At 43.5% G+C, this 14015-nt stretch overlaps 1 protein-coding gene across 9 annotated transcripts in view; it reads left to right on the top strand.

The window, feature by feature from the left end:
* Positions 1–14015, top strand: part of SLC8A1 (solute carrier family 8 member A1) — a 518651-nt gene that overhangs the window by 446456 nt on the left and 58180 nt on the right. For 7 of the 9 annotated variants that reach the window (XM_040429629.1, XM_040429627.1, XM_040429625.1 and 4 more), the window contains one exon: positions 3580–3710. In XM_040429629.1, the coding sequence (XP_040285563.1) occupies positions 3580–3710 (131 nt within the window). The remainder of the gene's footprint in view (positions 1–3579; positions 3711–14015) is intronic. The other 2 variants (XM_040429624.1, XM_040429622.1) reach the window with 1 other exon arrangement.

Genomic DNA, 14015 nt, shown 5'->3' with positions numbered 1-14015 from the left:
CCTGTAAGGCTTCATTCAGACGTCCGGATGCGTTTTGCGGATCCGATCCATCTATCAGTGCATCCGTAAAAATCATGCGGACATCTGAATAGAGCTTTACAGGGGGGTAATCAATGACAGGGGGGTGATCACCACAGTCATTGATCATGCCCCTGTAAGGCTTCATTCAGACGTCCGGATGCGTTTTGCGGATCCGATCCATCTATCAGTGCATCCGTAAAAATCATGCGGACATCTGAATGGAGCTTTACAGGGGGGTGATCAGGGAGTCTATATGGGGTGATCACCACAGTCATTGATCATGCCCCTGTAAGGCTTTATTCAGACGTCCGGATGCGTTTTGCGGATCCGATCCATCTATCAGTGCATCCGTAAAAATCATGCGGACATCTGAATGGAGCTTTACAGGGGGGTGATCAGGGAGTCTATATGGGGTGATCACCACAGTCATTGATCATGCCCCTGTAAGGCTTCATTCAGACGTCCGGATGCGTTTTGCGGATCCGATCCATCTATCAGTGGATCCGTAAAAATCATGCGGACATCTGAATGGAGCTTTACAGGGGGTTGATCAATGACAGGGGGGTAATCAATGACAGGGGGGTGATCAGGGAGTCTATATGGGGTGATCACCACAGTCATTGATCACGCCCCTGTAAGGCTTCATTCAGACGTCCGGATGCGTTTTGCGGATCCGATCCATCTATCAGTGGATCCGTAAAAATCATGCGGACATCTGAATGGAGCTTTACAGGGGGTTGATCAATGACAGGGGGGTAATCAATGACAGGGGGGTGATCAGGGAGTCTATATGGGGTGATCAGGGGTGATCAGGGGCTAATAAGGGGTTAATAAGTGACGGGGGGGGGGGTGTAGTGTAGTGTAGTGGTGCTTGGTGCTACTTTACTGAGCTACCTGTGTCCTCTGGTGGTCGATCCAAACAAAGGGGACCACCAGAGGACCAGGTAGCAGGTATATTAGACGCTGTTATCAAAACAGCGTCTAATATACCTGTTAGGGGTTAAAAAAAACACATCTCCAGCCTGCCAGCGAACGATCGCCGCTGGCAGGCTGGAGATCAACTCTCTTACCTTCCGTTCCTGTGAGCGCGCGCGCCTGTGTGCGCGCGTTCACAGGAAATCTCGGCTCACGCGAGATGACGCCTATTGGCGTTAGTGTGACCTGGGAGCGCCGCAGAAATGACGCCTTTCGGCGTTAGCGTGACGGTAAGTGGTTAATAGTGTCATGCATTCTCCATGTAATAACAATTCTGGAGCATCTATTCTTATGGCTCTATGTTGTGCCGTTCCTTTATTATTCCTGCCAGTAGTTATAAATCTGCAGTAAGGGTACAGAGGGGAGGTAACAAGTTGGGGGTGTATACCTGCACAGTCTGAAATTGGCAGCATTGGATAGAGTGAGTCTGTACGTGCACACACACCCAAATGGTCACCACCCCTCTGTACCCTTACTGCAGACTGCTAGTAATTCTTCCATAACTTCTAGTAGAAATAATAAAGGAATGGCACATCATAGAACCATAAGAATAGATGCTTCAGAATTGTTATTAACATGGGGAATACATGAAGCTATTAAGACAGGCATGTCAGGAGCGGTGACAGGTCCTCTTTAATATGCGATAAAATTTTTTATAGTAAAGTCCCTTAAAAGTAAAAGCTCAAATAAACGTTAATAGCACAAAATATATTCATAAGTGGGAAAATACATTCTATGTTAGTGGCAAAGTGATGCCGTGTAATTTTGTAGTGTCACTGTCATACTAGTTCTGGGGTGGGGGGGGGATTTATATAAATGCTGTCCTAGTTCTAGGTACTACATGAATGCATGAAGCACAGTGGTATGTAGAGACAAATAATTATAAAAATAAATAAATAATAAAAGCTATACTTCTTAATGCCTTCTGGGCACAGAGGTCATTGTATTTCCAATGAACAAATTTAGGCTGCAGGAAGTTCATACCTTGAGGAATCTCTTCTCCCCTATGTAGCCCGAGAAGTAAATAACGCTTGAACTGTTCAGACCCTCCTTCTGTGTAGGTAATAATGTTCCAGTTACAATCCCATCACACCACGGCTTCATTACCCTAATGAAAAACAGTTCAGATACTGAGGTCACTTTAATCATCTTCCCGCTGCGCACTATGCCAGCGCTTCTCTAAGCCTCACAATTACCAGCCGTCTCAGCTATAACTCACCGAGGCTTAGTGTTACATCAAATAAAACGGAATCATCTCCTAACAAGCCACTTCATTTACCATAATTAATGAGAGAAAATGCTAAATAAAGATAGTAGCACGTCCAGTGAAATATTAGAAATGTAGTAGGTGTATTGTAAAAAATGACCCTGGGATACAGAAAACCAAAGAAGAGGGAGGCGGCACTCCGATGCCCGCGTAGAACTGCGATATTTTATTCCAGAACCGGCTTGAAAAAGGCTTTGCTGACTGAAACGTCACATCTGGAATAAAATAGATAAAATGCATTTCAGTGCTGCCTCCATCTTCTTTGGTTTGGATCATCCGCTGCAGTGGGGATTTTGGACCTATCCCCGTCGAGGCGTGCACCCATCCACCAGTATTAATTGAAGTGCTGTCTGAGCTGTTGGATTGTATACCCGCGATACACCAATCAGAATGGGCATAGTGGCATGCGTCTGGGTGTACTGGGCAGACCAGTGGATAATGGCAGGTTATACTGCTGTTTAGTGTTGAGCAAAGGGAAGCATCCAAAGTGGAATTCGATACGAAAGCTCATCGCGCTTCACAGGTTTCCTAAAATAGTGGCTGCACGTGTTAGAAAGTGAAAGTAAATGTAGAAGAGCCAGGGAACGTGAGATCACCCATAATGCCGTGCAGCCAGCCAATCCACAGGTAGCATCCCACTGTGATGTCACAGCTAGGCCGAGCCCTATAATTACACGCAATGCACCTGTGGGCAGAGCATAGGGAGTGATTTCACAAGCTGCTCATGCACTAGGGACAGTGTTGCTGCTGAGAGAGTTTGCTGAGCTCAGACTCTTTATCGCCGTGTACATAACTGTGCAGTGCACCAAGAGTCATAGCTAATCCATTCCGTTAGCTGTAGAGTTACTGTGTTTTTATTGTGTATCATTGTATGATTTTTATTATGTAATTTTGTTTTATTGTGATAGAATACCTGGAGTATTTATATACCCCCCATGCTTAAAGAGGACCTGTCACCTCTGCTTGCATCCCCCTTCCAATAACCATTTTGCAGCATCTATGACTCTGTGTTGTGCCATTCTTCTGTTATTTCTACTAGATGTTTATAAATAAAGGTCTGACTGGGTGTTACCTTTATTTATAAACATCTAGCAGGAATAATAGAGAAATGACACAACACAGAGGAATCCAAGTAGTTACCTAAAACAGACATGTCAGGAGAGGTGACAGGTCCACTTTTCACATAAATATAACTGAACATTGTCATTTCCTCATGGCTGGATGTAATGGCCCTCTCTTTGCCAGGACTTACAGTAGGTTGTACATGTTGGCTGCGGAATGTAGTGGTAGTAATCTTCTCTTTGTTCTTTTTACAGAAGAAGATGAGGTTAAACAGCCACTCACTAGTAAAGAAGAGGAGGAGCGACGTATAGCTGAAATGGGCCGACCTGTGCTGGGAGAACACACAAAACTTGAAATAATTATTGAAGAATCATACGAGTTCAAGGTAGGAATATATCCCAGTTGTCTGTGTGGATTAGAACACTTTTCTATCGGTTGTGTCTGGTATTGCAGTTCGGCTCTATAAAAGTGAATGAGGCTGAACTGAAATACCGCCGCACAATCTGTGGACAAGTGTGGTTTTTAGAAGAAAGCAGACAAATTTTTTCAATCCTGGACAACCCCTTTAAGTTGACACCTGAAATCGCCGCCACTCAGCTATTTGGGAAGGCTGAGGAGCTTGCAGTAGTGCTGCGGCCTTCTTTCAGCTTCCCCTAGTCCATGTGACATTACGTTTATCAATCACATGACCTAGGCGCAGCTCGGACCCATTGAAGTAAATGGGGCTGGGCTGTTATACCAAGCACATCCGCTATACAGTGTACAGTGTTGTACTTGCTACTGCTAGCAACGATGGCTTCTCAAACAGATAATTAGCGAGGTCCCGGGTGTGTGATCAGACACTGATGACCAGAGGATAGGTCATCAGTAAAAAACATTTGGAAAACCCCTTTAATACAGGCCATGTCCAAATACAGTAATGACAGCCAGACTGCCAGTGCCACAGTAATGCCTAATAATACAGCCTGCAAATTAACAGAACTATAAGCTGAGTACCCCCATGAACAGTGCCATTACAGTGCCCCTTAAGCAGGGCCTTAAAGGAGTTGTGCAAGAATTGGCAGTGGAGCCCAGATCCCCTTGAAATATGTGACCAAGTGATGACGTAAGGGGAGCCGCTCACCGCCGGATGCGCTGCAGCGATGTTAAACTGGATGTTTACAGCGAGGGAGCTCAGCGGAGCATCGCAGGCCTGGAGGAGAATGGACGGGGAGACAGCTCCACAAACCAGGTAAGTAAGCTTCCTTTACAGCGAGGGTGCCAAAAAAACACATTCTTGCACAACCCCTTTAAAAGTGCCTCCATTAAAAATGCCTCACAGAGTACTCGCAATAAACAGTAGTGCAAACTGTCCCTCTTACGAAAAGTGCCACCTGAGTGCCCCCTTCATGGAGTCAGAGCACAACAACGCTCGCAACAACAATGTCAATGGGTGCAATAAAAATACGGCAGAAATTTGCAGGTGATTTGCCTGCTCGGTTCCCCTATTTCAGGAATCTGACAGTCCATCCGGACAGTAGCTGTCTGTAAAATTGAGTAATATTATATAGTGAATGAAAGGAGATAAGCATCAGAAACAAGGATTTTGCTACCACAGATTTACAGGTTACGAGCTTCTTTCTGTATGAATGGTAATTTTGCGGTGATGTCATAGACAGCCTTCTGAAGCTCTTGCGCTGTTATCTCTGTATTTTGCTCTTTGGTGCTTCCACATTTAATTTAAGCTAGCCAGACGTATTACAACAGAGAGACTCTTGCCTTAGGCTGAATTGCTTAGTAACAGTTGTTCCTAAGGGACCAATGTATAAAGAGGATTACTAAAAATAAAAATGCTTGAGCGTAAAATGCACTAATATTTTATGTTCATCTTAAGGGACTGAGACAAAGCCCCTCCTGAACTTGTCAGACACATTTACGGCTACATTTATTTTAATCATGTAAGGATTTGTCCAGATGATTGAGTTCTAAAACCAGAATTCAAATATTACTTCATGTGTTTTCATGTAGTTCCCTGCCCAACATATTAATTAAAAAGTATGTGCACCTTTCTTCTGGGACCCCACCGATCTCTGCAATGCCTCTTCCAATCATAGTTTGAGATTACCGTATTATGAGCATGATTTTATGCATCATTTTATTGGGACTTGTTATATTGACGACTTATGCCCGTCGCCGCTCAGCTGTCCCAGGCAGGCACGGGCAACACCTAACTCGACCTTCCTCGGTTCAGCCTTCCATCCTCCAGTCTTCTGCATCTCCCTAGTAGTGGGTCTGGCTGCCAGAGTCTTCTGTGTTGCCCCTTCTGGCAGGCTGTGACCTGCTCTTGCCACCAAGACCTATCTTCTCTGCCCTTAGGGCGTGCACCTGCTCCCTCCAGCTCATAAAGAACCACTGCTTATGCACATTAAGTCACACCAGCCTATGGCTGGCCACCTCATGGTACTTAAGGCACCTTCTCCTATGGGAGGACAATAGATTGTCTAGCTTGCTAGTTCCCTGCAAAAGTGTGCAGTATTTGTTTGTCTGCCTGCATACCGACCTCTGTCCCATGCCTGGATTCTAAACTTCTGCTGCTTGAACTGACCTTTGTCTGACCTCTATATCAAGCCTTTGCTGTCTGCTCTTACTTCAGACTGTTTATCTAATTGCTTTTACTCTTCCTGCCCAGACCTTGACTTGTTTCTGACTACAGTGTTTCCTGTTCCCTTGGTGTTTTTTTCCATGTGGGTCAGCTGTCAACCAAACAGAAAAAAGAAGCCCCAATCACCAGGGAGACATTTTAAAGGGGCTCTTAGCGTTAGAAGGACCCCTTGACCAAAAATGTATCAAAAAGTACCCTCATGCTAGGACCCCCAGCAATCAGTTGTAGTTTCTTGGAAATCCTGCAAATCCAATGTTTAATTTCCCTGCAGCGTCACCGCAGGGGAAATTAAGCATTTGACAGTTCTCAGTCAAATCAGTGGGCTGGCCATGTTATTCGGGGCAGGAGAAGTCCTTCAACATCTGACCTCCACTCTAATCAAGAGAAGGAAGTCTTTAAAAGGGGACAGGCTTCCACCCATAATGCAGAATTTCCTAGTAGGGTATATGAAAGTGGGGTTTTCTAAACCAGACAAACGTTCTACGAAATTATTCCGTACAGAATTGTAGACATGTAGATTCCAAAAAGGGGTTATCCCATGAATAATGTAAAAAATGAAAATCAGGTATCGTATAGTAGGGTCTCTTTCTAACAAACATAGAACCAGTCCTGTATCTTACATCTTACATGCAATTGCTCTGCTAGATTTATTTCAAGCTGGCATCACAGGGGGTGTGCGCCTTGTCAGGGGGACGTGTCCATTCTGCTGTAGCCGATGGCCGTTGAAGGATGGAACTGAGAATGTATATCTACCTCAGTGAACTGGACAGAGAATTTAGAAAAAGGGCAAACAGCATGTGGCCCTATGTTTATTTATTTTATTTTATGCACTTATATAGGACTAATATATTCTGCAGTGCTTTACAGACATTAGCATCCAACTGTCCCCAATGGGGCTCACAATCTGAGGTCCCTATCAGTATGTCTTTGGAGTGTGGAAGGAAACCCACACAAACACGGGGAGAGCATACAAACTCCATGCAGATGTTGTCCTTGGTCAGATTCGAACCTAGGACACCAGTGCTGCAAGGCACCAGTGCTAACCACTGAGCCACCGGGCTGCCCATATACTGATAGATTCAATAAATAACTCAGTGGCTACACAAAATTTTGAATTACATGCAATTACAAAATTATTCAGATCCAAGTGCTGGTTTGAAAAATATTTTTGTGGGACAAACCCCTTAAGGAAAAAAGCGCCAGCAAAGGAGAATTGTGTTACATGAAAATTGATCTGTTTTATCACGAGTCGTTTTTCCTGGAACGTACGGCCACGTCTTCTTAATTAACGTATTGACTGAACTGATCAAACACTTGTAAATGAACATTAAATATGACAGGACATATGAGCTATATCCCTGGCTACGAGGCATCTGCCTCATCTAGTACCAGCCTCAGGAAGAAGAAGAATTAAGATGGAATTGAATGTACATGCAGGATATCTATAGAAGAACCAGAGTCATCCATTCAGTATATACTGTAAATACATGGTGTAAGAATATGAATGTACAGTATATAATACAGTAGTGCATGACTCCTCTCCATCATGAATGGTGATTGTAAATGTTCCCTTATAATCCGAGAATACAGTTTTGGATGACACATTTCACATGGCAGTCATGTACACGTGTCAGTCATGTGTGCTTTATGCAAAGTGAGGCACCGGACAGATACAAGATAATCCGTAACCTTTACTAAAGTCGCCAAAGAGAGAGGAAAATCAATTTAGCAATAATTGCATCATAACCTTGAGAGTTTCCTCTGTCTTTTTTTTTTTTTTTTTTCTTGCTAACAAAGACAATAAGGAGAAAATGGAGAAAGCTATCATTTTCTGCCTTGCCTGGTTGTATCTGGGTCCATATATAGCGATACAACACAATCTATTGATTAGTCTGAGTGCAGTTTCTTAATGGAATAAATAGATTTACAGTTATCATGGTAAATACACCAAAGACTGAGCGGAAGCCTTATCCCTTCTGATGTCTCAGTTAAATACTAAGGTAGCCAAACCACGTTTTTAAAGAGGACCTCTCATCTCCTGGCATGTGTTTCCTATCAAATAACTTTGCTGTAGAAATAAAATAAAAATAAAAAAGCTATGGACACCTTCAGGGCAATTTTGTATGATTGTATTTTACTCATTTTGGGCTAAAAATCTTTTTTTTAATTGGTCTTTATTAAAAATGTTAGCCATTTCTGAGATACAGGGTTTAAAATCTGTCTATTTGCAGGCTGTTAGTTTCTGTTTTCTTTGAATCCTGTAATCTGACAACTCATGTGTAGCCCTTATCTATGATCTCCTGACTTCATAAGCACTCATAGCTCAATTCATATCAAACTGATAAGAATATGGCTTAGGCCTCATGCATACGGCCGTATGTTTAGTCCGCATCTGTTACGCATTTTTTGTGGACCAATTCATTTAGTTGTGGACAGCACGCTGTGTGCTGTCTGTATCCGCTCATCCATTCTGCGGCCCTGCATAAAAGATAGAACATGTCCTATTGTCCGTTTTGCAGACAAGGATAGGACATTTCTACAGAAGTTAAAAAATAAATGTCAATAGAAAAACACGTATGGCCGTGTGCATGAGAATAAATAAGTGTTTATGAGGTCAGGAGATCATAAATATAAAATAAGAGCTACACATGAGCCATAAGATGACAGGATTCGAAGAAAACAGAAGATGACAACCTGAAGACTGATTTTTTAACCCTGCCTCTCGAAAACGGCTGAACCTTTTTAAAGGGCTTCTGTCACCCCACTAAACAGATTTTTTTTTTTTTGTGTACTTATAATCCCTATCCTGCGATATTGCTATACCTTATGTTAGTAATAATTTTCGTTCAGTAGATTTTGCAAAAAACTTACTTTTATGATATGCTAATTACCTTTCTACCAGCAAGTAGGGCGTCTACTTGCTGGTAGCAGCCGCAGAAAACCGCCCCCTCCTTTTGTTGATTGACAGCCGGGATCTCCTCCTCCGGCCAGCCCTGTCAGCATTTCAAAAATCGCGCTCCTGTGTTGATTCGGCGCAGGCGCTCTGAGATAAGGAGGCTCGGCTCCTCAGCACTCCCTCAGTGCACCTGCGCCGATGACGTCACCGAAAGAGAAGACGTCATCGGCGCAGGCGCACTGAGGGAGTGCTGAGGAGGCTAGTCTCCTTATCACAGAGCGCCTGCGCCGAATCAACACAGGCGCGCGATTTTTGAAATGCTGACAGGGCTGGCCGGAGGAGGAGATCGCGGCTGGCCCTGTCAATCAACAAGAGGAGGGGCTGGTTTTCTGAGGCTGCTACCAGCAAGTAGACGCCCTACTTGCTGGTAGAAAGGTAATTAGCATATTATAAAAGTATGTTTTTTGCAAAATCTACTGAACGAAAATTATTAATAACATAAGGTATAGCAATATCGCAGGATAGGGATTATAAGTACACAAAAAAAAATTATCTGTTTAGTGGGGTGACAGAAGCCCTTTAAAGAAGATCTGTTACCTCTCCTGACATGTCTGCTGTAGTAACTACTTGAATTCTCCATGTAATAACAATTCTGGAGCATTTGTTTTTATGACTCTATGTTGTGGCATTCCTGTATTATTCCTGCCAGAAGTTTACAAATAAATTGCCAGCAGTCTGCGGTAAAGGTACTGCTAGGCTACCAGTAGCGGGTGTGTCTGACTGTCCAATCAGTGCTGCTGGTGTCAGACTGTGCAGGGACACACCCCCAACTGGTAACACCCATCTCTACCTCTACTGCAAGCTTCTCACAATTCATAAACTTCTAGTAGAAATAATAAAAATGGAATGGCACATGACAGTGTCATAAGAATAAATGCTGCAGAATTGTTATAATATGGGGTATGCTAGTAGTTACTACAACAGACATGTCAGGAGAGGTGACGGGTGCTCTGTACTAAAAACCTAATGAAAAAAAGATTTTTAGCCCAAAATGAGTAAAATGCAATCAATAAAAAATGCCCCTGAAAGTGTACATAGCCTTTAAAGGGTTTCTATCACTTCGTTTCACCTATTTAGCTTTCAGACACTAGCGATCCGCTAGTGTCTGCTCTATCTAACCATCCTAATATAAGAGCTTATTGTCCTGCCGTTTAGCTAAAAAAATAACTTATATAGATATGCAAATGAGCCTCTAGGTGCTATGGGGGCGTTATTAGCACCTAGAGGCTCCGTCTACCTTAACAAACTGCCGCCGCCCAGCGCGTCCCTCCAGCCCGCCCATCTCCTCCGGAATGCGATGCTCCTCGTATTCGGCGCATGCGCAGTGAATGTCTGATCGCTTCCCTGCTCAGACATCTCCACTGCGCCTGTTCCTCGGAGCACTATGACGTCATCTGCGCAGGCGCAGTGGAGATGTCTGAGCAGGGAAGCGATCAGACATTCACTGCGCATGCGCAGAACAGAGACGCGCACGGAGAGGATCGCTTCAGCTGGAGATGGGCGGGCTGGAGGGACGCGCTGGGCGGCAGCAGTTTGTTAAGGTAGACGGAGCCTCTAGGTGCTAATGACGCCCCCATAGCACCTAGAGGCTCATTTGCATATCTATATAAGTTATTTTTTTAGCTAAACGGCAGGACAATAAACTCTTATATTAGGATGGTTAGATAAAGCAGACACTAGCGGATCGCTAGTGTCTGAAAGCTAAATAGGTGAAACGAAGTGATAGAAACCCTTTAACACTCTACATTGTGCCATTCCTATGTTATTCCTCCTGGAAGTGTATAAATAAATTGACTTCTACTGTTTCCAGTTCCCACAAATGTGCATGTCCTTACACAGTATGACCTTGTCAGCACCTTGATTGCTGATTTTATTTTCTCAGCTTAATTTAAAGGAGTTATCCCCACTGTATATAGGGAATACGTTTCTGATCGGATCTGACCGCTGGGACCACAAGAACGGAGGTCCCGAAGTGCACCAAAAAATTGAGCTGTGTGCACATGCATGACCAGCACTATACTCAGCGGCCCTATAGAAGTGAATAGAGCAGTTCTCATGTAGAGATGAAGAAGGTCACGGCACTCCAATAGCTTCAATATTCAGTGTTCTTTATTGCACCAAAATAACAGCAGCAACGTTTCGACAATACAGTCTTTATCAAGCTACATAAAAGTTTACAAGTGACTCACACTACATTTTATAAGAGTACATATCCATACCAATGACTTAGTGGGTGTGCTCCAATCAACAGATCCTCCCCCTCACAGGTACAAACAATCATATAATCCTATATCCATAATCAATTCACATCAACAACCACAGTGTATGATAATATAAGGCATACCAAGTGTTCATACGAATCCATGGTGTTCGGCGTCTTCCGCATGTAACTGCGGCTGCGCGAGTATCCAGACGAGATTCACATGCATCACATGCTCGACTAAGCGGTCATATGATCAGTGACGCTCCTATTGGTCTCCTGACAGGTGACGCACCCAAGCGTCCGGTCACTGTCATAGTAACCGCAGGTCCTACAAAAATAATGTATTATACTGTGTGGACCTCTTTGATTGATGCTAATTCGGATGCGTACATCTAAATATGCGGACGCCGATCACCACAGGCACAATGTCAGACTGGTAATATCAACTAATCAAAATATGATTTCATTTAACAGCGACGGAGGAACCATTCCCTGCAGGGTGTCTAGAAAAACTCAATCCTATCAGGACTATGGTTCAGTACCCCACTGGGTATACGTATAGCGGAGATGTGTAGCACCACATATGAACTTAAAAGAGACCCTTTCATAAAGACTAGGGGCTGTTCCAAGAATGCAATCCTGCCGACCACATGTTTTCAAGAGGATAAGTTCCAAATGGCATATTGGGTGAAAGTCCGTGTATTCCACGGTATTGAATAGCCAACCGCATACTCCCCACAAGTGAATACCTGGGGGATGTATCGGTGTGATATACCTAAGAAATAATAAAGAGTAAACTTGGACTGGGAATACTAGGGCCTCAACCATCGCCGCCCTCTATCAAAGAGAGACCACAGATGTCAGCCCTTGCCTGGTCTGGGCCCAACTACAGAGTAGAAGACCCCTACCACGCTTATCCCCAATGTCTCCTGTAAATATAGAGTAGTTTTATCATACTTTGTATGAACAACACCCCGTGCCATTGAACCTCAATATAATCCGCATACATAGATCAGCTCCCCAGGTAAATGATCAGGTATTGGCAAATCCGCCCATCATATATGTAGTCCACATCCGCCACGCATATCCAGTCTATGGAGTCCAAACCTGACATACAAATAGTATGATAATGCAATTATCCTGCTAGACGGTTCCTAGGTCACTGTTTCCAAAACACCTTGGTCCATCCTTTGCCCAAATCTCACATGGCAGTCTTATCTGTTAGTGATAAAAAAAGGGAGAGAAAAAATAAAATGTATTAATAATCTCGATACAATATCGGGTACTTCCACTTAATGTATATAAAATAAATAAACCCCAGTTTCTCATCCCATTTAGCGACTTAAAAGAGGGAGCCCACCTTGAACACCCGATTGAGCCCCTTTGGCTCAATAGTGTCCAGTTCAAAGATCCATCTGAGTTCCAGTCGTTTCAATAGTCGTTCCCGATCACCACCTCTCTGTGGTAAGGGAACGCCATCGATAACTCTGAACCTCAATTGCGCAACATTGTGTTTGCATCTATAAAAATGCTCCGGGACCGGGAGTTCACCTTCCAAATTTTCAGACGTATTCTCCATCTTTTTAAACAATTTCCGGATGGAGTACCTGTGCTGGTTGATCCTCAACTTGCAGGCCTGTGTGGTCTCACCCACATAGATGAGACCACACGGGCACTGCAATGTATAGATCACATAATCAGAGGAACATGTATAAAAACCCTTTATCTCATATTTCTTTCCAGTGTGTGGGTGAAAAAAAAAATTGTCCCTTCAGTACATTATTGCAGTTGCAGCAATTGAGGCAGGGATAGCAGCCCTTTCTGGAGATACGCGGCTTGTCAGGCCTCTGCAGAAAAGAGTGTACTAACTGATCCCCCAGATTTTTGGACCTCCTATAGGACATAAGCGGTGGTGTCTGGAACTCCACAATGTCTGGAAAAGAGCGTGTCAGGATCTGCCAATTCCGTCTAAGCGTACCCACTATTTGTTTGCTTAGAACTGAATGTGTGGACACAAAAGGTAACCTTCTATTCTCAGTTTTTGTTCTGGTCGTGGTCAACAGATGTGCCCGTGTCTGCTGCCTGACTTTGTCAAGATGTCTCTTGACCAACTTTTTGGGGTATTGCCTGGCTATAAATTTAGAACTCATTACCTGCAGTCTATTATCTACATTGTCTTCATCTGAGATGATACGTCTCACCCTAAGAAGTTGGCTGTATGGGAGGGAACTCAACATATTTTTTGGATGGGCACTATCATAACGCAACATATTATTTCGGTCTGTTGGTTTTACAAAGATGTCTGTTTGAAGACCCCTCTCAGTCACATATATTAATGTGTCTAGAAATTGTAAAGAGTGTGTCGAGTCCACTCTAGTAAACTTCAATTGCGTTTGAACGCAAACGGCACCGCCGCAAAATCTCTTGAGTTGACCCAAGAAAGTGGTGCTGTCCTACTACCTATTTTTTCTGTTAGAGCAGTTCTCACACACGCGCACTGCTGCTCCGTTTTTTTTTTTGGGCCCTTGGGAACCAGCAGTCCTGTGCATAGCGGATAAGTATTGTTAGGGGGATAACCCCTTCAAAGAATCTAATAATATGCAAGCAAATATTTAGACGTGTAGTTTGAAATAACTGGAGAATGTAGCTATTTAGATGGGTATGGACCTATTTATTAACTGATGTCCTCTTATATAATGACACTGCGTCCATCCATAGTAAAGCTTTGTGAAGCTGTATTGATTTACCATGAATCGACTTCTATACTTTTTTTTGCCTGCAGGGGAGCTAAAGAGAAAAAACTGACACATTTATCAATGCATTTCTGCCAGTTTTCTTGCATTGAACATAATTGATCCCCCCCCCCCCCACCACTAATTACATCTGCTGT

Source organism: Bufo bufo, chromosome 4, assembly GCF_905171765.1.
Source record: "Bufo bufo chromosome 4, aBufBuf1.1, whole genome shotgun sequence".
NCBI classification, from domain to species: Eukaryota; Metazoa; Chordata; class Amphibia; order Anura; family Bufonidae; genus Bufo; species Bufo bufo.
This window is presented reverse-complemented; position numbering and strand designations above follow the sequence as displayed.